The sequence below is a fragment of the Mustelus asterias genome, chromosome 19 (assembly GCF_964213995.1).
Source record: "Mustelus asterias chromosome 19, sMusAst1.hap1.1, whole genome shotgun sequence".
Taxonomy (NCBI): Eukaryota; Metazoa; Chordata; class Chondrichthyes; order Carcharhiniformes; family Triakidae; genus Mustelus; species Mustelus asterias.
Window position 1 is genome coordinate 4,765,844 of NC_135819.1, and position 23,162 is coordinate 4,789,005.

Sequence of the window (23,162 nt, forward strand, 5' to 3'; positions counted from 1 at the left end):
TGGACTGCAGAGATTCAAGGCAGCAGCTCACCACCACCTACTCAAGGGCAACTAGGGATGGGCAATAAATGCTGGCCAGCCAGCAACGCCTACATCCCACGAATGAATAAAAAAAACCCAGGCCCTATCCCCATAACCCCATGTGTTTATCCTGCTAATCCCCGTGACATTAAGGGACAATTAATCATGGCCAATCCACCTAACCTGCACATCTTTGGACACCAAGGGCAATTTAGCATGGCCAATCCACCTAACCCTCACCTTTGGAGTGAGGGGGGAATCCGGAACATCTGAAGGAAACCCACGCAGACAAGAGAAAAATGTGCCAACTCCACACCAACAGCCGAGGCTGGAACTGAACCTGGGTCCCTGGTGCTGTGAGGCAGCAGTGCTAACCACTGTGCCACCATGTCACCCCTAGATTTAGATCAGCTTGAAACCAGTGCAATGAGTACGAATGGACCTTCATAGCTCAGTTGACTTTTTGGAAAAACCCTAGATGTGAAATAATAATTCACAGAAAATACAGTGAAAAAATATAGCAAATTATTGATAACAGATCAAAACATTCCCTCATTAACTAATGGAGAATTTTAGACATGAGCTGACGTACAGGAAAGTCCTTGTGGATTCGACTTTATTCAGAAGATTCACTTTTGTGTTAAAAAAATGAACCAATATAATTCCTTGAAAAAACAAAGTTCATTCAATGACATTACCCTTGCTAAGCACCTCCACTATCAACATCCTGGGGGGGTTACCACTGACTAGAAACTGAGCTAAATACTGTGGCTACAAGAGCGGTCAAAGTCTGGGAATCCTGCCTCTGGTAACTCACCTCTTGACTCCCCAAAGCCTGTCCACCATCTGAAAGGCACAAGTCAGGAGCGTGATGGAATACTCTACTTGTCTGGATGGGTGCAACTCCAGCAACACCTCAGGAAGCTTGACACCATCAAGGACAAAGCAGCCCCACTTGATTGGCACCCCATCCACAAACATTCAATCCCTCCACCACCGATGCACAGTGGCAGTCATGTGTACCATCTACAAGCTGCACTGCAGGAACTCAGAATTTTACAGTGCAGAAGGAGGCCATTCGACCCATCGAGTCTGCACCGACCACAATTCCACCCATAACCCCATGCATTTACCCTAGATAGTGTCAGGGGGCCTAAGGGGCATGACGAATCCACCTAACCTGCACATCTTTGGACTGTGGGAGGAAACCGGAGCACCTGGAGGAAACCCACGCCGACACAGGGAGAAGGTGCAAACTCCACACAGTCAGCGACCCGAGGCGGAATCGAACCTGGGTCCCTGGCACTGTGAGGCAGCAGTGCGAACCACTGTGCCGCCCCCTCACCGATGTTCCTTTGACAGAACCTTCCAAACTGTAACCTCTAAATTTGGCATGTCAGCTATAACTCTCACCAAGTTTTACAGATATACCATAGAAAGCATCCTTTCTGGTTGTATCACTGCTTGGTATGGCTCCTGCTCTGCCCAAGATCGCAAGGAACTACAAAAGGTCGTGAATGTAGCCCAATCCATCACGCAAACCAGCCTCCCATCCATTGACTCTGTCTACACTTCCCGCTGCCTCGGAAAAGCAGCCAGCATAATTAAGGACCCCACGCACCCCGGACATTCTCTCTTCCACCTTCTTCCTTCGGGAAAAAGATACAAAAGTCCGAGGTCACGTACCAACCGACTCAAGAACAGCTTCTTCCCTGCTGCTGTCAGACTTTTGAATGAACTTACCGTGCATTAAGTTGATCTTTCTCTACACCCTAACTATGATTGTAACATTACATTCTGCACTCTCTTGTTTCCTTCTCTATGAACGGTATGCTTTGTCTGTATAGCGCGCAAGAAACAATACTTTTCACTGTATCCCAATACGTGACAATAATAAATCAAATCAAATCAAAAACCTAGAAGGACAAGGGCAGCAGAATAACAGGAAAAATTCCCCTCCAAGCCACTCACCACCCTAACTTGGAAATCACTGTTCCTTCACTGTTGCTGGGTCAAAATCCTGGAGGCTGCCACTATGGGATTTGAACTCTAGTCCCATTAGTCTGGACCTCTGGGTTACAGATTTCAGTTACTGAATGGTGGCGCAGAGAGCCTACTCCTTTTTGTGAAAAGGAAAAGGAGGGTGACAGGGAAAACAGCAGAGGAGTGTGACCAATGGGGCAGCTCTTTCAAAGAGTTGACACAGGTACGATGGGCTGAATGGCCTGCTGTCCAACGCTCATTAGCCTCAATGCTCTGAACTGTATAAAGTGAAAAGTATGCTAGGGTTCCTGATGGGGACGTCATCCTGCTAGAAAGTGGCACACACGGACGTCAAGTATGGTCAAGACTAGAGATGCCATGGTATTTACCTGTCGACGCTGACTCTATGGGTTCCTGGCTGAAGAAAGGCTGAACTGATGGAAGCTCGACAGCTTGCTGGGGCCAATGTAACTGCAACCTGGCTGAGTCAGTGAGAGCAAAGGAGGTGGTGGGGGGAATTAAACAAAAAAAAAACAAAATGCAAAGTAAAAATGACTTTACCGTCCTCAGTTTGTCCCATTTCTGCTGTCGTTTCCATCTTAGCCGCAATCATGCTCTCCTCAAACTGTGCATAGCTATCAAACACCTGGGTGAAATCTCGAACGGTCATCACTGTTTGAATTGCCTCTTCGTACACATCTCTGGCCTACAAGAGATTACAAAAGAAAAATGTTACACATGGAAACAACCAAAACAAAAAAAAAATTAAACAGCGATTACAAAGTGATTTATTTTAATTGAATTGTTTTTCGCGAGAATGGTTAGAATAGGAAACATTTAGTCTTTAGCGCATTTCTTGTTCAATTTGGACCCCATACCTTTTCAAAATGGCCGCTTCGAATGTAATAGTCAGCTAAAGAACACCAGAGCTTCCCGAGTTGGTCAGTGAAGCGAGTCAGGCCTCCCCGGATAATGGCCCCAACATTCAGGGACTTCACCTTGTCTGGGTTTGTAGAAATGAGGTGGCAGAGTTCATGCCACAGCTGTGTAAAAAAAAAAACACATTTTTAAAAATGTTTTATTCTTAAGTACAGAAAATTAGACTTTGCTTCTGTCCTCATCGAACACTGCACTCTCCATAACCTGCTAGTCACAAAGTTCGCAGGAGAGGGGGGCTGGGAGAGGTGGGTACGTGTGCACGCACGTATGTGCACGTGTGTGTATACATATGTGCACGCATGCATGCGTGTACGTACGTGTGTGCGCATGTGAGGGGAGGGGCACTGAGGGAGCGGGGAAAAGAGGGAGGGTGGCAGGGCGGATGCGAAGGAAGAGGGAGAAGGAGAGGTGGAGGCAATTTTTTCAATATCTGAAAGTCACTCAACTTTTTCTTTGCTATGCGACTAATTGCAAACGTGTCCGGTTTTTAAATGCAGGATCCGCTCTGGGATGAAGTGCTTGGCCACGATTCTCAAAAGCATGCTGATGCCTGTAAGATACCAGTCAGTCTCCCATTGTAAACCCTGTGCATTCTTGCACCAATACAAGAAGCACACAAACTTGATTGGCACTGCTGCCTCACAGCGCCAGGGACCGGGTTCAATTCTGGCCTCGGGTCACTGGCTGTGTGGAGTTTGCACATTCTACGCCGTGTCTGCGTGGCTTTCCTCTGGGCCTGGGTGGGATTGTGGTTGGTACAGACGCGATGGGCCGAATGGCCTCCTTCCAGATTGTAGGGATTCTATGATTAACTTTACTCTCCACAAACAGCAAAAGGAAATTCATAATTAAAACTGCTTCGGGCTGGGGAGTCGAATAGCTTTCAGCTCCACAATGAGGTCCACCAACTGAAGGATGGAGGAGTGGAACAGAGCTTAAAGGAATATACATTGAACGAAACACAAGTATCACCATGCATTATTGGGCACACACATGATTCCATGATGCTGAGCAACACAGATAAAGATATTTCAGTGTCAATTTTTCATCAGTGCTCGGTTAGTTTGCCCAGCGTGTTGGTAGGTTGGGCGAGTTGGGAGTCAGGATATGGGTCATCACCGTGGCTTGCATTATAGACAACTGTCCAAAGATCCAGGCAGCACGGTTAGCACTGCTGCTTCACAGCGCCAGGGACCCGGGTTCGATTCCCAGCTTGGGTCACTGTCCATGTGGAGTTTGCACATTCTCCCTGTGTCTGCGTGGGTTTCCTCTGGGTGCTCCGGTTTCCTCCCACAGTCCGAAAGACGTGCAGGTTAGGTTGATTGGCCATGCTAAATTGACCCTAGTTTCGGGTGGGATTAACAAGGCAAATATGTGGGGTTGCAGGGATAGGGTGGGATTGTTGTAGGTGCAGGTTTGATGGGCCTATTGGCCACCTTCTGTACTGTAGGGATTCTACGACCCTCACTGGAAAGTTGACAAGTAAACAGAGGGTGAGCTGTGAGCCCGGATTGCAACCTTTTAAAATATAATGTCGCAATTCACATGGGCGGCGCGGTGGCACAGTGGTTAGCACTGCTGCTTCACAGCGCCGGGGACCTGGGTTCGATTCCCGGCTTGGGTCACTGTCTGTGTGGAGTTTGCACGTTCTCCCGTGTCTCCGGATGCTCCAGTTTCCTCCCACGGTCCGAAAGATATGCTAGTTAGGTGCATTGGCCATGCTAAATTCTCCCTCAGTTTACCCGAACAGGAGCCGGAGTGTGGCGACTAGGGGATTTTCACAATAATTTCATTGCAGTGTTAATGTGAGCAATAATAATATTGTAACAATAATGAATACATTTTTAAACATGACACATAATTATGTTGGATGGAGGCACAGGACGACCGCTGGAGCCTAAAGAACTAGTACAATTCAGCACCTTCAGGAGAGGGGTTGAGAATTTAATGAAATGTTGGGTCATGCAGTGAGACGTCCATTATCTGCCATAATGGAGACAAAGGTATCCAGAAAATGAAAAGTGACAGATAATCATGGGATACAAAAAGTTTGGATATATTCCTACAGTATTAACGAACAATTCCCATTTTGGCACTGAGCAAACCGTTTTCTTGGTGTACCTGACATTATAAAGGAGCAACGATGTAGTTGCATCTCTGAAAAAAGAGACATGCTGTTGAAGCTTTTCCTTTCGCACTAGCTCTAAATATAAAAAATGATAGTAAAAGCTTTTACAAATATATAAAAAGGAATAGAGTGGCAAGAGTGAATGTTGGACCCTTGGAGGACGAGAGGGGGGATTTAATAGTGGGAAATGAGGAAATGGCTGAAACTTTAAATAAGTTTTTTATGTCGGTCTTCACGGTGGAAGACACAAATAGTTTACCGAATATTAACGACAGAGGGTTGGTAGGAGGAGAGGTACTCAATACAATTAATGTTACCAGGGAGGCAGTGCTTGGTAGATTAACGGGACTGAAGGTGGACAAGTCCCCGGGCCCGGATGGAATGCATCCCAGGGTACTGAAAGAAATGTCAGAGGTAATAGCGGATGCGTTAGTGGTTATTTATCAAAATTTGTTCGATTCTGGGGTAGTGCTGGCGGATTGGAAAACGGCTAATGTTACGCCGCTGTTTAAAAAAGGAAATAGACAAAAGGCGGGTAACTACAGGCCGGTTAGCTTAACGTCTGTAGTTGGGAAAATGTTGGAATCCATCATTAAAGAAGAAATAGCAGGCCATCTGGATAAGAATGGTTCGATTAAGCAGTCGCAGCATGGATTCATGAGGGGAAAGTCGTGCTTGACGAACTTGTTGGATTTTTATGAAGATGTGACTAGTGCGGTTGACGGAGGGGAACCGGTGGATGCGGTGTTTTTGGATTTCCAAAAGGCATTTGATAAGGTGCCTCACAAAAGGTTGCTGAAGAAGATTGGGTCACACGGAGTTGGGGGTAGGGTGTTAGCGCGGATTGGGGATTGGCTATCCGACAGGAAGCAGAGAGTCGGAATAAATGGGTGCTTTTCTGGTTGGCAGATGGTAACTAGTGGCGTGCCGCAGGGATCGGTACTGGGGCCTCAACTATTTACCATTTATATAGACGATCTGGAGGAGGGGACTGAGTGTAGGGTAACAAAGTTTGCAGATGACACAAAGATAAGTGGAAAAGTGAATCGTGTGGAGGGCGTAGAAGGTCTGCAGAGAGATTTGGACAGGCTGAGTGAGTGGGCGAGAATCAGGCAGATGGAGTATAACGTTAACAAATGCGAGGTTATTCACTTTGGAAGAAATAATAGCAAATTGGATTATCTAAGTGGAAAGAAATTACAACATGCTGCTGTGCAGAGGGACCTGGGGGTCCTTGTGCATGAGACGCAAAAACCCAGTCTGCAAGTGCAACAGGTGATCAAGAAGGCAAATGGGATGTTGGCCTATATCGCAAGGGGGATAGAATATAAAAGCAGAGATGTCTTGCTGCATCTGTACAGGGCATTGGTGAGGCCGCAGCTGGAATACTGTGTGCAGTATTGGTCCCCTTATTTGCGGAAGGATATATTGGCCTTGGAGGGAGTGCAGAGAAGGTTCACTAGGTTGATACCAGAGATGAGGGGTGTTGATTATGAGGAGAGACTGAGCAGATTGGGTTTGTATTCGTTGGAATTTAGAAGGCTGAGGGGGGATCTTATAGAGACCTATAAGATAATGAAGGGGCTGGATAGGGTAGAGATGGAGAGATTCTTTCCACTTAGAAAGGAAACTAGAACTAGAGGGCACAGCCTCAAAATAAAGGGGGGTCAGTTTAGGACAGAGTTGAGGAGGAACTTCTTCTCTCAGAGGGTGGTGAATCTCTGGAATTCTCTGCCCTCTGAAGTGGTGGAGGCTACCTCGTTGAATATGTTTAAATCACGGATAGATGGATTCCTGATCGGTAAGGGAATTAGGGGTTATAGGGATCAGGCGGGTAAGTGGAACTGATTCACTTCAGATCAGCCATGATCTTATTAAATGGCGGGGCAGGCTCGAGGGGCTAGATGGCCTACTCCTGCTCCTATTTCTTATGTTCTTATCAGGACAGATGCAAGAATGTCAAATTTCAGAGAGAAATTTATGCTAAGAAGTTAGATATATTCATGGGCATGGACCTGACCCTTGCAGGCAAAAGGAACATATCCAGGCATGGCCAGAAAATCTCAGCAGGTCTGACAGCATCTGCGGAGAGAGAATAGAGCCAATGTTTTGAGTCAGGATGACCCTTTGTCAGAGCTCCTGACCCGAAACGTTGGCTCTGTTCTCTCTCCACAGATGCTGTCAGACCTGCTGAGATTTTCCAGCATTTTCTGCTTTTCTTTCAGATTCCAGCATCTGCAGTATTTTGCTTTTATATTTCTGTCCGGGCCTGGTGCCTTTTATGAATTAAACAAAAAACGTGGGGACAATCGTTCACTTATGCAGTCTCCACGGCAACACCCTGACCAATCAGTCGACTTGCCAATCAACCGACACCGTCTCAATCAGCAGTGTTTGTTTCCATCAGTACGAACTGTTGCTCCCTTTGAAATTTGGCATTCTTTTATTTGTCCTGATGAGTGCGAGATGAAAAGCTTCGACAGCATGTTTAGTTTTTCAGCTATCGAGAAATGAGATCCATCTCTGTTTCTGCTCACACAAAGCTATTGGGCAGACTGAAGACGGGTTTACCTGGTAGTTTGATTTCCCTTCTTTTGAGACAAACGACTCATCATTGACGATGGCAGCGAGTCGGACAGCAGCCTCGTCCAGACGATCGATGGAGTGGAGATACTCGATGTATTCCTCAGCGTTTTCAGGAGACAGCTGTGAAAAAGACACGATAAAGCGAGTGACTACATTTGGCCTACCCTCGTATTTCGAAATCACCTTTTCCTTCATATATTCCCTAGCAGTGAGATCACCTACTTACAGTATGGGATAGTGAAAAACTGCATAGCCAATGGGACGGCACGGTAGCACAGTGGTTAGCACTGCTGCTTCACACCTCCAGGGACCTGGGTTCGATTCCCGGCTCAGATGACAGTCTGTGTGGAGTCTGCACATTCTCCCCGTGTCTGCGTGGGTTTCCTCCGAGTGCTCCGGTTTCCTCCCACACTCCAAAGATGTGCAGGTTAGAGGTGCATTGGCCATGATAAGGGACCCCTTAGTGTCCTGGGATGAGTAGGTTAGAGGGATTAGCAGGGTAAATGTGTGGGATTACGAGGATAGGGCCTAGGTGGGATTGTTGCCGGTGCAGACTCGATGGGCCGAATGGCCTCCTTCGGCACTGTGGGGATTCTATGATTCTATTTTATGATTTTAATAGTCAAGAATTGATTGGGAAGGGGATCTAAGGTTACGGGGAAGAGGTGCGAGGATGGAGTTGAGAACCATATCAGCCAATGATCGAATGGCAGAGCAGATATGATGGGCCGAATGGCCTAATTCTGCTCCTGGAGCTTATGATCTTAATTAATCTGATGCAAAGCGTCATTTGCCACTGATTCAACTTTGCCAGCTTAACAAACACAGCTAAGCAAAACCCTATTCCTTCCTCCCCACGGAGAACATGAGGTTTGATGAACAAGAGGAATTCCACAGATATGTCCCTAGGTTACAGGAAGCCCAGCAAAGCATTTCTGCAGCTCACCATTTGTGAGTGTGTACCAATCCGTATCTTCCAATGAATGCGTGGGATTGTAAGAAATCGGAACAGGAGTGTGCCACGTGTCTCCTCCTTCTCACCCCCTCCCCCACCCACCGTGGCCTGCTCTGCCAATCAACAAGTTCATGGTTGATCTTCTGCCTCTTTTCCATTTTCTCCTCCAATCCCTGGATTTCCTTAGAATGCAAAAACCCAATCATCTTAACCTTTGAATGTACTGAACATCCACGGCGCTCTGGTGTAGAGATACCAAAGATTCACAACCTTCTGAGAGGAGAAATTTCCCTTCCACTCACTCCAGAGTGACCAACTCTTCATCCCGAGACTACGATTCCTAACTCTGAACGCTCCAGCCAGGGATAACAGCCTCTCGGCATCTACCCTACCGAATCAACAAAGAACAGTACAGCACAGGAACAGGCCCTTCGGCCCTCCAAGCCTGCACCGATCATGATGCCTGCCGAAACTAAAACCATACGCACTTACAGATCTGTGTCCTTCCATTCTCATCCTATCCATGTATTCGTCTAGTTGCCCCTTAAATGCCGCTATCGTACCTGCTCCCAGCACCTCCCCGGGCAGCGCGTTCCAGACTTCACCACCCTCTGTGTAAAAAACTTGCCTCACACATCTCCTCTAAACTTTTCCCCACGCACCTTAAACCTATGTCCCCGAGTACTTGACTTTTCTACCCTAGGAAAGAGCATCTGACTATCCACTCTGTCCATGCCACTCATAATCTTGTAAACCTCTATCAGGTCACCCCCCCAACCTCCGTCGTTCCTGTGAGAACGAACCGAGTTTATCCAACCTCTCTTCATAGCTGATACCTTCCAGACCAGGCAACATCCTGGTAATAGTAAACCTCTTCTGTACCCTCTCCAAAGCATCCACATCCTTCTGGTAGTGTGGCGACCAGAATTGAACACTATATTCTAAATGAGGCCTAACTAAGGTTCTGTACAGCTGCAGCATGACCTGCCAATTTTTATACTCAATGCCTCGACCGATGAAGGCAAGTATGCCGTATGCTTTCTTGACTACCTTATCCATCTGCGTTGCCACTTTGTGATCGGTGGACATGTACGCCCAGATCTTTCTGCCTGTCAACACTAAGAGTTCTACCATTTACTGTATAATTCCTACATGCATTATCTCACACTTGTCCGGATTAAACTCCATCTGCCATTTCTCCACCCGAATCTCTAAGTGGTCTATATCTTGCTGTATCCTCTGACAATCCTCTTCACTATCAGCAACTCCACCAATTTTTGTGTCGTCTGCAAACTTACTAATCAGACCAGCTAAATTTTCCTCCAAATCATTTATATATACTACGAACAACAAAGGTCCCAGAACTGATCCCTGTGGAACACCGCTAGTCACAGCCTTTCATACACCCCTCTACTGTTACTCTCTGTCCTCTATGTCCGAGCCATCTTGAGAGCTCTCCTCTGATCCCATGTGACTTCACCTTTCGTGCCAGTCTATCCTGAGGTACCTTGTCAAAGGCTTTACTGAAATCCATGTAAACAAAATCCACTGCCTTCCCTCATCGATCATCGTCGATACTTCCTCGAAAAACTCTATCAAGTTAGTGAGGCGCAACCTACCCTTCACAAAACCATGCTGTCTATCACTAATAAATCCACTTCTTTCCAAATGTGAGTAAATGCTGTTGCTAAGAATCTTTTCCAATAATTGCCCTACCGCTGACGTAAGGCCCACCGGCCTATAAGTTCCTGGATAGTCCCTGCTGCCCTTCTTAAACAGTGGAATAACATTGGCTATCCTCCAGTCCTTTGGAAGTTCACCTGTAGCCAATGAGGATACAAAGATTTCTGTCAAGGCCCCAGCAATTGCCTCCCTCAGTATTCTGGGGTAGATCCCATCAGGCCCTGGGGACTTATCTACTTTAATACTTTTTAAGACGCCCAATATCTCCTCCTTTTTGATATTGACATGACCCAGAATATCCACACACCCTCCCCGAGGCTCCTCATCCATCAAGTCTCGCTCTTTGGTGAATACTGAGGCAAAGTATTCATTTAGTATCTCACCCATTTCCTCTGCTTCCATGCATAGATTCCCTCCACTATCCTTGAGTGGACCAACTCTTTCCCTGGCTATCCCCTTGCTCTTTACATACATATAAAAAGCCTTAGGATGCTCTGAGGAGTTGTACATGTTTCAATAAGAATATCTCTCATTCTTCTAAACAGCAGCCAAGAGGCTGTTACCCATTCCCCGCCTCCCCCCCCGCCCCAAACATGCCCCCAACATGCCCGAGCAGAGGCAAATAGAAAGGCCACTTTTACTCACATACCTTTAGGTAACGTCTATAGACTCGGATTGCTGTCTCTGACAGCGGAAACAGGCGGACAAACTTCAGGTACATGGGCCAGATGCGATAATGCTGGGTGACGGGGAGGGCCCGCAGGGCTCTGTCGAAGGTGCGGCGAGTTCTCGTGATCTTACACTGATCAACCTGGAACTGGCAGTAGTCCAGCCAAATACGCGGCATCTGAAAATTTCGAAAGTATTGATTATTTTGTCGTCTCCCCCTATCCTGATGTCGCAAACCCCTGCTCGTATAGTCAGTCCTGTGTTTATTGTATTTAATTGTATGCAGGTGGTAGGCGTTAACTGGGTTTTACCTGTGCCCTAAGAAATAAGAGCAGACTGAAACTATGTTTGTTGGGTTAGGAGGTGGATGCTTGTAATGCGCATTTCTGTAAATAAATAATTATAAAACCCTGCAAAGATTGGCTCTAGTTCTTTCCTGCACCTGGCTTTCTGGAGGGCCACGATTACACAACATGATCACGAGAATGATCCCATGGATGAAAAGCTTAACGTATCAAGGTGGTGAATGTGTGGAATTCATTGCCGCTGAGGAGGCCAGGTCATTGAGTGTATTTAAGACAGAGATAGATAGGTTCTTGATTGGTAAGGGGGTCAAAGGTTACGGGGAAAAGGCAGGAGAATGGGGATGAGAAACTTATCAGCCATGATTGAATGGCGGAGCAGACTCGATGGGCCAAATGGCCTAATTCTGCCCCTATATCTTATGGTTTAACAACTCAGCCGGGTCAGCAATTGTGGGCAAAACTATTCAACCAGTGAAGCCCAATCCTGGCCTCTATTGGGAAATGGGCACATTGTCAAGTAGGAGCTGGTGAGAATCCAAGTTTAATCCCTGCCACCCACCATTGCTCAAGGACACCAAGGGCAATTAGTATCTCCTTGGTCAGATAATCGAGCACAACCCACCCCAAAATGCTTTGTCTGTATAGTGCACTAGAAACAATACTTTTCACCGTATGTTAATACATGTGACAATAATAAATCAAATCAAAAAAAAAAATCAAAGGAACAAATTCAAATAGGCAGGCATCGGAAGTTTCAAGTCTAGAGGAACAATGGAGTGAAGGTGGATTTCGGTGACAGTGGGAGCGAGGCAGGAGAAATGGAGGTGGGAGAAAGCAATATTAATGATGGACTGAATATGGGGTTTGAAACTTCAGCTGAAAAGGACCCCCCTACCCAACCAATATTTGAGATATTGTTTGTATGGAGCTGCCTATAACTCATCTGTAGTTTAACTAATTAGTGATAGTGGCTTGCTAGTAAAATATTAAAACAACGGATTTTGTTTTTGGATGCTGCGGGAAGAAGGGCATTTCTGCATTTACAAGCTGTGGGCAAGGGCAACACTTACTGCCCATCGCTAAGTGCGCTTCAGAAAGTGGTGGCGAGCAGCTTTCTTGACAACCGAGGGGCTTGCTAGGCGACTTCAGAGGGAAATTAAGAGTCAACCAATTTGCTGTGGGTCTGGAGTCACATGTAGAAGAGAACAGAATCCCTACATTGCAGGAGGAGGCCATTTGACCCATCGAGTACCGACCACAATCCCACCCAGGCCCTATCCCCTTTGCCCCATGTATTTACCCTGCTAATCCACCAGATTAGGCCATGTAAGCAGGTTTCCTCCCCTAAAAGGGCATCAATAAACCATTTGGCCTTCATACAGTCACCACTGACTTCAGATTTAGTTTGTTCACCGAGTTTAAATTCCATGGCTGCTCTATTGGGATCTGACGGTATGTCTCTGGTCCAGATCACTTGTCCAGGCCTCTGTATTACTAGGCTTTAACATCACCTCTCTGCTATCATGTCCACTAAGTTAGGGAAAGCCAATACATACCTTGTGCATAAAGACCAGGGCTCTCTCATGGCAGTTATTAACCTCCTCGAATGCAGGGTCTGTGATGCATCTCCCTTTCACCTGCTTCCGCCGCTGTTTGAGATAATTGTACCACAGCTTGTAACTGGGAAAGAATTAGAAGCAGAATTAATACACTAGACTCTACCATTACATTAAAGATGTGGAGATGCCGACGTTGGACTGGGGTAGGCACAGTAAGGAGTCTCACAACACCAGGTTAAAGTCCAACTGGTTTATTTGGTAGCATGAGCTTTGAGCGCTGCCCCTTCATCAGGTGAGTGGCTGACCTGATGAAGGAGCAGTCCTCCGAAAGCTCGTGATTCCAATGACATGCAATACCCTTGAGACATGCCAGGAGAAAAGCCTAGACTCCAAACAGTTTCTCCTAGCTTTCTCTCTTCTTCCCTGTACATGCTTTTCTTGGTTCCGTGGATGCTAGCAGGTTTACTATCTTTGCTCGTGGTCTGGAGCTACACACACAATGACTAAATTTACAAAGTTCGTAAAGTTTAAAGTTTATTTATTAGCGTCACAAGTAGGCTTACATTAACCCTGCAATGAAGTTACTGTGAAAATCCTCCTAGTCGCCACACTCCGGCGCCTGTTCGGGTTACACTGAGGAAGAATTTAGCATGGCCAATGCACCCTACGCAGCACGTCCTTCGGGTTGTGGGAGGAAACCGGACCACCCGGAGGAAATCCACACAGACACAGGAATAACATGCAGACTCGGCACAGACAGTGACCCAAGCCGGGAATCGAACCCGGGCCCCTGGCGCTGTGATGCAGCAGTGCTAACATTGTGCCATAAGGTGCTTGATTTCAATGTCCAAGGGAGGATCAAAAAGTACTTGTGAAATGGGAAGATGGTGAAATGCAACATAGAGGAATGTGAAGTGCTTCACATGGACACGAGAAAGCTCCAGGAAGGGACTACGACTTGAAGCAACAGCAACTAATATGCATGGGAATTTGTGAAATTTGGCCTCCTGATTGATACTTCAATCGCTCTAAGACGACTAAGCCTTTTGACCCAGATTGCCAAAGTTTCTGACCCAGTAAATTCCATCACTGTTTTCTCACACACCAGAATGAGGAGGCCATTCAGCCCCTCAATCCTGCTCCACCATCTGACTGTGGCCTCCACGCCACTTTCCTATCTGCCACTCATAGTCCTTGACACCCTTGTCAATCGAAAATTGAACTCAGCCTTGAAGAGATTCAATGATCCAGACACCAGTGCTCTCTGGGGAAGAGAATTTTACAGACCCTGAGACACAATGCAGCCAGGATAAAACAGATATTGCATGAAAGAAGCTCAAGGGATCTTCCCGTCAATCTGCTCCAGTTTCACTTGACAGAGAACCTCCTGGCAATTCAACGGCAAGAAACCTTGATCACCAACAACCTGTCCTGGTCCCCCCATGCCGACACTATAGTTAAGGAAGCCCACCAACGCCTCTACTTTGTCAGAAGACTGTGGAAATTTGGCATGTCAGCTACGACTCTCACCAGTTTTTAGATGCACGATAGAAAGCATTCTTTCTGGTTGTATCACAGCTTGGTATGGCTCCTGCTCTGCCCAAGACCGCAAGGAACTACAAAAGGTCGTGAATGTAGCCCAATCCATCACGCAAACCAGCCTCCCGTCCATTGACTCTGTCTACACTTCCCACTGCCTCGGCAAAGCCAACATAATTAAGGACCCCATGCACCCCGGACATTCTCTCTTCCACCTTCTCCTGTCGGGAAAAAGATACAAAAGTCTGAGGGCAAGTACTAACCGACTCAAGAACAGCTTCTTCCCTGCTGCCATCAGACTTTTGAATGGACCTACCTTGTACTAAGTTGGTCTTTCTCTACACCCTAGCTATAACTGTAACACTACATTCTGCACTCTCTCCTTTCCTTCCCTATGAATGATATGCTTTGTCTGTACAGCGCATGAAAAACAATACTTTTCATTGTACACTAATACGTGACAATAATAAATCAAATCAAATAGCTGAGGGTCCTCCACTCCTGCTAATGCATCAATTCAGCTAAGAAACTACAGGCTTGCTACACAATAATACCAGATAATAACTGTATTTTTATTTGCTCATCTGTATCTAAATTGCGTTTATGTGGTAGTTTGCAGGAGGCACCCTGTTTTAAACCTCCGGGGCTAGTGTGTGTTAATACATAATCATCTTCATTTTAAAATTCACAAAGGCTTGCTGCTGGATATTATTTAAATTGGTACAAAGCACTCTGAGGGCAAGAACACACACTAACCTCACACATATTAAAAAAAAGATGAGAGGTCATACAGTGCAGGAGGTGGCCATTTGGCCCATCGAGCCTGCACCGGCAACAATCCCACCCAGGTCCTATCCCCCTAACCCCACATATTTACCCTGCTAGTCCCCCTGACACATAGGAGCAATTTAGCATGGCCAATCCACCTAACCCCGCACATCTTTCCAGTGTGGGAGGAAACCGGAGCACCCGGACGAAACCCACGTAGACACAGGGAGAACATGCAAACTCCACACAGACAATGACCCGAGGCCGGAATTGAACCCGGGTCCATGGCGCTGAGAGGCAGCAGCGCTAACTACTGTGCCACCCTAAAATCAAATTATTTGATTTCAAATAAAGCTGTTTGACTATAACCTGGTGTCGTGTGTCCTCTCATCTTGTCCACCTCAGTCCAATGCCGGCATCTCCACATCACATTAAAATAAATGTTGATCACAGACAACAAGGAAACACAAATTCTGTGGCACTGTGAACTGGTAAATAATCTTGCCGCAAAATGTAAATGTAATCATTGTGCTAATTTATTTATTAGTCACAAGTAAGGGTTAGGGTAAGTTACTGTGAAAATCGCCACACTCCGGCACCTGTTTGGATACACTGAGGGAGAATTTAGCACGACCAATGCACCCTAACCAGCACGTCTTTTAGAATGTGGGAGGAAACCCACGCAGACACGGGGAAAACATGCAGACTCCGCACAGACAGTGACCCAAGCCGGGAATCGAACCCGGGTCCCTGGTGCTGTGAGGCAGCAGCGCTAACCACTGTGCCACCGTGCCGCCCCAAAGGGATATTTCGCCTTGTGCAATTGCAGCGATCACTTGAAAGGGATTAAGGCTCTGCTGGGATTTGAACTCATGACCTCCTGTTTACTAGACAGGCGCTTTAACCAACGAAGCCACAGAGCCTGAACTGACTTACAACATTTTAAATCAGCAATTCCTATTTTCTTCCCTTTTCATCCATTCGATAACAGAGTCGACAAAGTAAAGATGTGTCTGTAGCGTCTAAAACTAGGTCATAAATCTAAAATAATTACCAATCAAACCATTAAGAAATTCAGATAAGCACAATTACCCAGAGAGTGATTAGAATATGGAACTCACTACCACAAATTAGTTGAGCTGAACAGCGTAAGAGAAGCTAAATAAACAGAAGAAAAAAGGAGTAGAACTATACACTGATCGGGTGATATTATGCAAGGTGGAAGACGGCTCGTACTGGGCACAGAGGTGGAGTGGGTCTACACAATACTTACAATGCAAGTTCCAAGATATCTCTGTGTTGTTGATCACAAGTTAGTAATTGTTCAGGAACCGGTCTGCAATACTTCACTGGCGAGCTGTCTGCACACCTCTGAAGCAACTGCTCCCATTAGGCAAAGCCAGCCGAATCGAGCTGTGACTCAACAACTGTAGTTAAAAATTGGAAGTGCCGGCAAATGTCATGTTCCAGGGCAAAGATTACTTCTCACCAGCCAATTGTGTGACAGATACGCACAAGATGCACAAAAAAAACCTTGATCTGTGCAAAATGATCAAGGGTTTTGAGCAGGCCAACAGCTGCCCATCTTAGAATCCTTACAGTGCAGAAGAGGCCATTCGGCCCATCTAATCTGCACCAACTCTCTGACAGAGTAACTTACCCAGGCCCGCTCCTCCATCCTATCCCCATAACCTCATACATTTCCCTAGACTAATCGACCCAACCTGCACATCTTTGGACACTAAGGGGCACCTTAGCATGGCCAATCCACCTAACCTGCACATCTTAGGAACTAAGGAGCAATTTAGCATGGCCAATCCACTTAACCTGCACATCGTTGGACTGTGGGAAGAAACCAGAGCACCCGAAGAAAACCCACGCAGACATGGGGAGAATGTGCAAACTCCACAAAGTCACCCAACATTGCTGCTGTAAAGGGAATTATTTTCACAATACCTGCCAGGAAGTTCTTTGAGGGCTCTCTCGTAGATCATGTTCACCACATGTTTGGGCGCAGACTGTTTATACTCGATGTAGCGGATCCAGCATTTAACGGAGTAGGGATTGCGAATGATCTCTTCTTCATAAGGCAGATCATCTTCCTCCTGTCCAAGAGATTCAGATAAATGAACCAAGTGAAGGCAAGAGGACGCAAGAAAAAGTAATCAGTCCATCAAACTCGTGGTGTTAAGTTCAATAATAATAAATGGTGGAGGAATGTAACAGGAGTTTGTCTTTTACCTTCAGCAAGTTTATTCCTCAACCAGCTCTGTGGAGTTACAACCTCCTTGTGGTTCCCCACACCCAACTGCTGCATCTGTCTCTATCTCTACTCCTATATAAACCAAGTAAACTTGGACTAAGGGACAAATTAAAGGAGCAGCCCCTTAAAGAGGTAGTGTAAAACAGCAAAATAAATCACAGAAGAAACTTAATACGTTCAACCAAAATGTGATTAAGGGGATGATGAGGCATCCCAATCCCCACAGTGCCTGATGGTGGGGGGAGTCCAGAAGTAGGGTTCATAGCTTGAGGATAAGGGGTAAACATTTTAGGACTGAGGTGAGGAGGAATTTCTTCACCCAGGGAGTGGTGAATGTGTGGAATTCACTACCACAGGAAGTAGTTGAGGCCAAAACGTTGTGCGATTTCAAGAAGAAATTAGATATAGCTCTTGGGGCTGAACGGATCAAGGGATATGGGGGGGCGGGGGGGGGGAGAGGAGGAGGAGGAATCAGGAAATTGAATTTGGTGATCAGCCTTAATCAAAATGAATGGCGGAGCAGCTCGAAGGGCCGAATGGCCTCCTCCTGCTTCTAGTTTCTGAGTTTCCATCTACGGAAAGCCACAAGGTGGTTGGTAACCTCTGACGTCAGATGTGGCAATTTTCTTCTGTGCTTTCATGGGATTCGGGCATTGACTGTGAAGTAAAAATTTCAGGGGGCAGTTAAGAGTCAACCACATTGCTGTGGATCTGGAAGCCAGACCAGGTAAGGACGGCAGATTTCCTCCCCTTACGGACATTAGTGAACCAGATGGGTCTCGACGGCAATCGATGAAAGGCTGATTTAAAAAAATAAATGATTGAATTTAAATACCACCGGCTGCTGTGGTGAGATTCGCACACCTGACCCCAGATCATTTGGTTGGATCTCTGGATTAATAGTCCAGTGATAAAGCCACTACGCCACCATCTCTCTCTCTCTCCACTGGGGTTACCCTGATTATACACTTTAACAGACCAATGAGGCACTGGATTCCCATCAGAACTTGGATTTGCTCAGTAATTTTTGTTCTTGATGTCCACATCTGCCGGTAAGCAACTGGACTGCTAGCAGTCACTGCCCAATATTCATTGCAGCATCTGTTTTGAACAGTACCTTTCTTGGCAGAATCTCTCTACAAGTTTAATATAAGGAGGATTATGCATAAATCAAGAACAATCTGCCCATCACCTCTCAGGATGTCTCAAAGCACTGACCAACAAATGAATTACTTTTTGAAGCACATTCACTGATGTTGTCAGCCAGGGACCCGAGTTCGATTCCCGGCTTGGGTCACTGTCTGTGTTGAGTCTACACATTCTCCCCGTGTCTGCGTGGGATTCCTCCAGATGCTCCAGTTTCCTCTCACAGTCCGAAAGACGTGCTGGTTAGATGGATTGGCCATGCTAAATTCTCCCTCAGTGTTACCCGAACAGGCGCCAGAGTGAGTGGCGACTAGGGGATTTTCACAGCAACTTCATTGCAGTGTTAACATAAGCCTACTTGTGACACTAATTTTTAAAAAAATTGGGTTGAAGCCCCCGCTTCAGGACTTATAGAATCATAGAATCCTACAGTGCAGAAGGAGGCACCGACCACAATCCCACCCAGGCCCTATCCCCACAACCCCGTGCATTTACCCTAGCTAGTCTCCTTGACACTCAGGGGCAATTTAGCATGGCCAATCCACCTAACCTGCACATCTTTGAACATCTTGGGAGGAAACCGGAGCACCCTAGGAAACCCACGCAGACACGGGGAGAATGTGCAGACTCCACACAGACCATGACCCAAGCCGGAAATTGAAGCCAGGTCCCTGGCACTGTGAGGCAGCAGCGCTAACCACTGTGTTAAAATTCAAGGCAGACACACCTGTACAGCACTGAAGGAGCGCTGCATTGTCGGAGGTGCAGTCTTTTGGATGCGATGCCAAACCGAAGTCCTATCTGCCCTTGTAGGTGGACATAAAAGAGCCTATTTCCGAGAGCTGGGGATTTTTACCCAGTGTCCTGGTCGATGCCCGATCAGCGTGACATAAAATGGAGGGCATCCGGCCGTGACAACACTGCTGTTTGTGGGGGCTTGCTGTGGACAAATTGGTCACTCCATTTCTGATAGATGTTTTGATCAGTAAGGGAATCAAGGGTTACGGAGAAAGGGAAGGAAAAGCAGACGTGAGGGACGTTAGTCAGATCAGTCACGATCCTATGGAATGGCGGGGCAGGCCCGAGGGGCCGAATGGCCTACTCCTGCTCTACTCCTATTTCCTATGCTGTGAAGTGCTTTGAGATGTCCTGGGGTTGTGAAAGGTGCTATATAAATGTAGAATCCTCCCTTCACCATTACCTTGCTGAGTGGGAATACAATGTGGGGAAGTGTGAGGTTTTGCATTTTGGTAGGAAGAACGGAGGCGTGGACAACTTTCCAAATGGGGAGAGAATTCAGGAATCGGAAGCACAAAGGGACTTGGGAGTCCTGGTTCAGGATTCGCTTCAGGTTAATTTGCAGGTTGAGTTGGAAGTTAGGAAGGCAAATGCAACACTAGCATTCATTTCAAGAGGACCAGAATTCAAAAAGTTCTGGTCAGACCACATTTGGAATATTGAGAGTAATTTTGGGCCCCGTATCTAAGGAAGGATGTGCTGGACTTGGAGAGGGTCCAGAGGAGATTCACAAGAATGATCCCAGGATTGAAAGGCTTGATCTATGACGAGCGTCTGAGGACTCTGGGTCTGTACTCGATGGAGTTTAGAAGGATGGAGGGGGGGGGGGGGGGATCTCATTGAAACTTACAGAATACTGAAAGGCCCGGATAGAGTGTACGTGGGGAAGATGTTTCCATTAGTCGGACAGACTAGGATCCGAGGGTAAAGTGACGACCCTTTAGAACCAAGATGAGGAGGAATTTCTTCAGCCAGAGGGTGGTGAATCAGTGGAATTCATTGCCGCAGAAGGCTACAGAGGCCAGGTTATACCTGTCCTGGTCCCTCCACGCTGGTGCTATAGTTAAAAAAGCCCACCAACACCTCTACTTTCTCAGGAGGCTAAGGAAATACGGCATGTCAGCTACAACTCTCACCAATTTTTACAGAAAAGTTCATAAGATATAGGAGCAGAATTAGGCCATTCGGTCCATCCAGTCCGCTCCGCCATTCGATCATGGCTGATACGCTCCTCATCCCCATTTTCCTGCCTTCTCCCCATAACCCTTCAACCCATTCCCAATTAAAAATCTGTCTAACTCCTCCTTAAATTTACTCACTGTCCCAGCATCCGCCGCACTTTGGGGCAGCGAATTCCACAGATTCACAACCCTTTGGGAGAAGTAGTTTCTCCTCAACTCGCTTTTAAATTTGTTGCCCCTTATCCTCAGACTATGACCTCTCGTCCTAGAATGCCCCACAAGAGGAAGCATCTACTCCACGTCTACTTTATCCATACCTTTTATCATCTTGTATACCTCAATTTGATCTTCCCTCATTCTTCTAAATTCCAGAGAGTATCGGCCTAAACTGTTCAATCTCTCTTCATAAGACAAACCCCGTGTCTCTGGAATCAATCTAGTGAACCTCCTCTGAACTGCCTCCAATGCCACTACATCTTTCCCCAAATAACAGGATCAAAACTGTGCACAACACATGTGCCATAGAAAGCATTCTTTCTGGATGTATCACAGCTTGGTATGGCTCCTGCTCTGTCCAAGACTGCAAGGAACTACAAAGGTTTGTGAATGAAGCCCAATCCATCTTGCAAACCAGCCTCCCATCCATTGACTCTGTCTACACATCTCACTGCCTCGGAAAAGCAGCCAGCATAATCAAGGACCCCACACACCCCGGACATTCTCTCTTCCACCTTCTTCCTTCGGGAAGAAGATACAAAAGTCTGGGGTCAGGCACCAACCGACTCAAGAAGAGCTTCTTCCCTGCTGCCGTCAGACTTCAGAATAGACCTACCTCGAATTAAGTTGATCTTTCTCTACACCCTAGCTATGACTGTAACACTACATTCTGCCCCCTCTCTTTCTCTCCTATATACTCTATGAATGGTATGTTTTGCCTGTAAAGTGCGCAAGAAACAATACTTTTCACTGTATCCAAATACATGTGACAATAATAAACCAAATCAAGCTGAGTATTTAAGACAGAGATAGTTTTTTGACTGGTAAGGGCATCAAAGGTTACGGGGAAAATGCGAGAAATGCAAAAGGTTGCGGGCGAATGGGGTTGAGAAACATATCAGCCATGATCGAATGGCGGAGCAGATTCAATGAATCAAATGGCCAAATTCTGCTCCTATATCAGAGGTAGGTTCTTTATGCAGAGAGTGGTTGGGGTGTGGAATGGACTGCCTGCAGTGATAGTGGAGTCAGACACTTTAGGAACATTTAAGCAGTTATTGGATAGGCACATGGAGCACACCAGGATGATGGGGAGTGGGATAGCTTGATCTTGGTTTCAGATAAAGCTCGGCACAACATCGTGGGCCGAAGGGCCTGTTCTGTGCTGTACTGTTCTATATCTTATGGTCTAAGTGCCTCATTGGCTGTAAAGCGCTTTGAGAGACACAGTGGTTAGCACTGCTGCCTCACAGAGCCAGGGATCTGGATTCGATTCCCGGCTTGGGTCACTGTCTGTGCGGAATCTGCACATTCTCCCACATATCTGCGTGGGTTTCCTCCGGGTGCTCCGGTTTCCTCCCACAGTCTGAAAGAGGCGCTGGTTAGGTGCACTGGCTATGCTAAATTCTCCCTCAGTGTACCCGAACAGGCGCCGGAGTGTGGCGACTGGGGGATTTTCACAGTAACTTCATTGTAGTGTTAATGTAAGCCTACTTGCGATACTAGATTAGGAATTAGGCTACCGAGTTGGACGATCAGCCATGATCGTAACGAATGGCGGGGCAGGCTTGAAGGGCCGAATGGCCTCCTCCTGCTGCTCCCATCTTGTGTTTCTATACTTTAAAAACTCGGTGAGAAGGTGCTATATAAATGCAGCTTCCTCCTTTCAGCATTCCCCTCACTGCTGGGTGGGGAAACTACCTCTGATCACCCTCACAGTCAGTGACAGTATACCTGGGATCCTATAGCCCCTGGCACATGCCCCACTGGGCTGCCTCTGGGAGGCTGTTGGCCATTCTTGGGGCAACATTTTTTTTTTGCAAATTATTTTATTAAATTTAGGAGTTTAATTTGAAAAAGGGAAGGGGGAGAAAAGGCTGGAATTGCAGTCCTATGGTGGCTGGGGGGGGGTAAATCCAAGGAGCTGCCAGCCGGCCCCAGGAGGCTGCAGTCCGGCTGGGGATAAATCAAGCCCCAGGCTTCAGTTGAGGCCTACCCGGCCAAAACCGGCCCAGCCGATGGCAAACCTTGCATTAAGAGTTACTGAGCGGCTGCGGAGGATCCACTTACGAAGATAACATCGGCTTTCCCCGACAGGCCGCTCATTCTCCACACACACAGCTCCCGGGGCAGGCCTGAGATAAACGGACAACCGCCGCCGCGCTGTCCCGCCCCACCCGCGCTGATTGGCGGCTGGACCACCACCTCCTCGCTGCCCATTGGACATAAGGAACTGATTGACACCCGCCTTGGCCAATAGGCTGCGTCAGTCCACCTTCCCCCCCCGCCCTATAGCATGACGTAGAACTGATTGATACCTGGAAGCAGAATCCGATTGGTCGACTCAGACCCTCTTGTGATTAGACGGCGTTACTCTTGCGTTCCCCCTTGATTTCCATTGGGTAAGGTGGATGATTGACATC

At 46.9% G+C, this 23,162-nt stretch overlaps 1 protein-coding gene and 1 non-coding gene across 7 annotated transcripts in view; both read right to left on the bottom strand.

Moving 5' to 3' along the window:
• Positions 1-22,925, bottom strand: part of xab2 (XPA binding protein 2) — an 80,203-nt gene extending 57,278 nt beyond the window's left edge. For all 6 annotated transcript variants that reach the window (XR_013500129.1, XR_013500127.1, XR_013500131.1 and 3 more), the window contains exons 1-7: positions 22,810-22,925; positions 17,092-17,240; positions 12,826-12,949; positions 10,945-11,142; positions 7,643-7,777; positions 2,883-3,047; positions 2,566-2,710 (exon numbers count right to left, since the gene is read on the bottom strand). Coding sequence is in view for 1 of the 6 variants with exons in the window: in XM_078234914.1 (XP_078091040.1) it covers positions 2,566-2,710; positions 2,883-3,047; positions 7,643-7,777; positions 10,945-11,142; positions 12,826-12,949; positions 17,092-17,240; positions 22,810-22,845 (952 nt within the window). In the remaining 5 variants the exon portion in view is untranslated. The remainder of the gene's footprint in view (positions 1-2,565; positions 2,711-2,882; positions 3,048-7,642; positions 7,778-10,944; positions 11,143-12,825; positions 12,950-17,091; positions 17,241-22,809) is intronic.
• On the bottom strand, positions 15,985-16,058 carry trnat-agu (transfer RNA threonine (anticodon AGU)). The gene has a single exon. It is a non-coding gene; the product is annotated as a tRNA-Thr (tRNA).
• Positions 22,926-23,162: the final 237 nt, after the last annotated feature.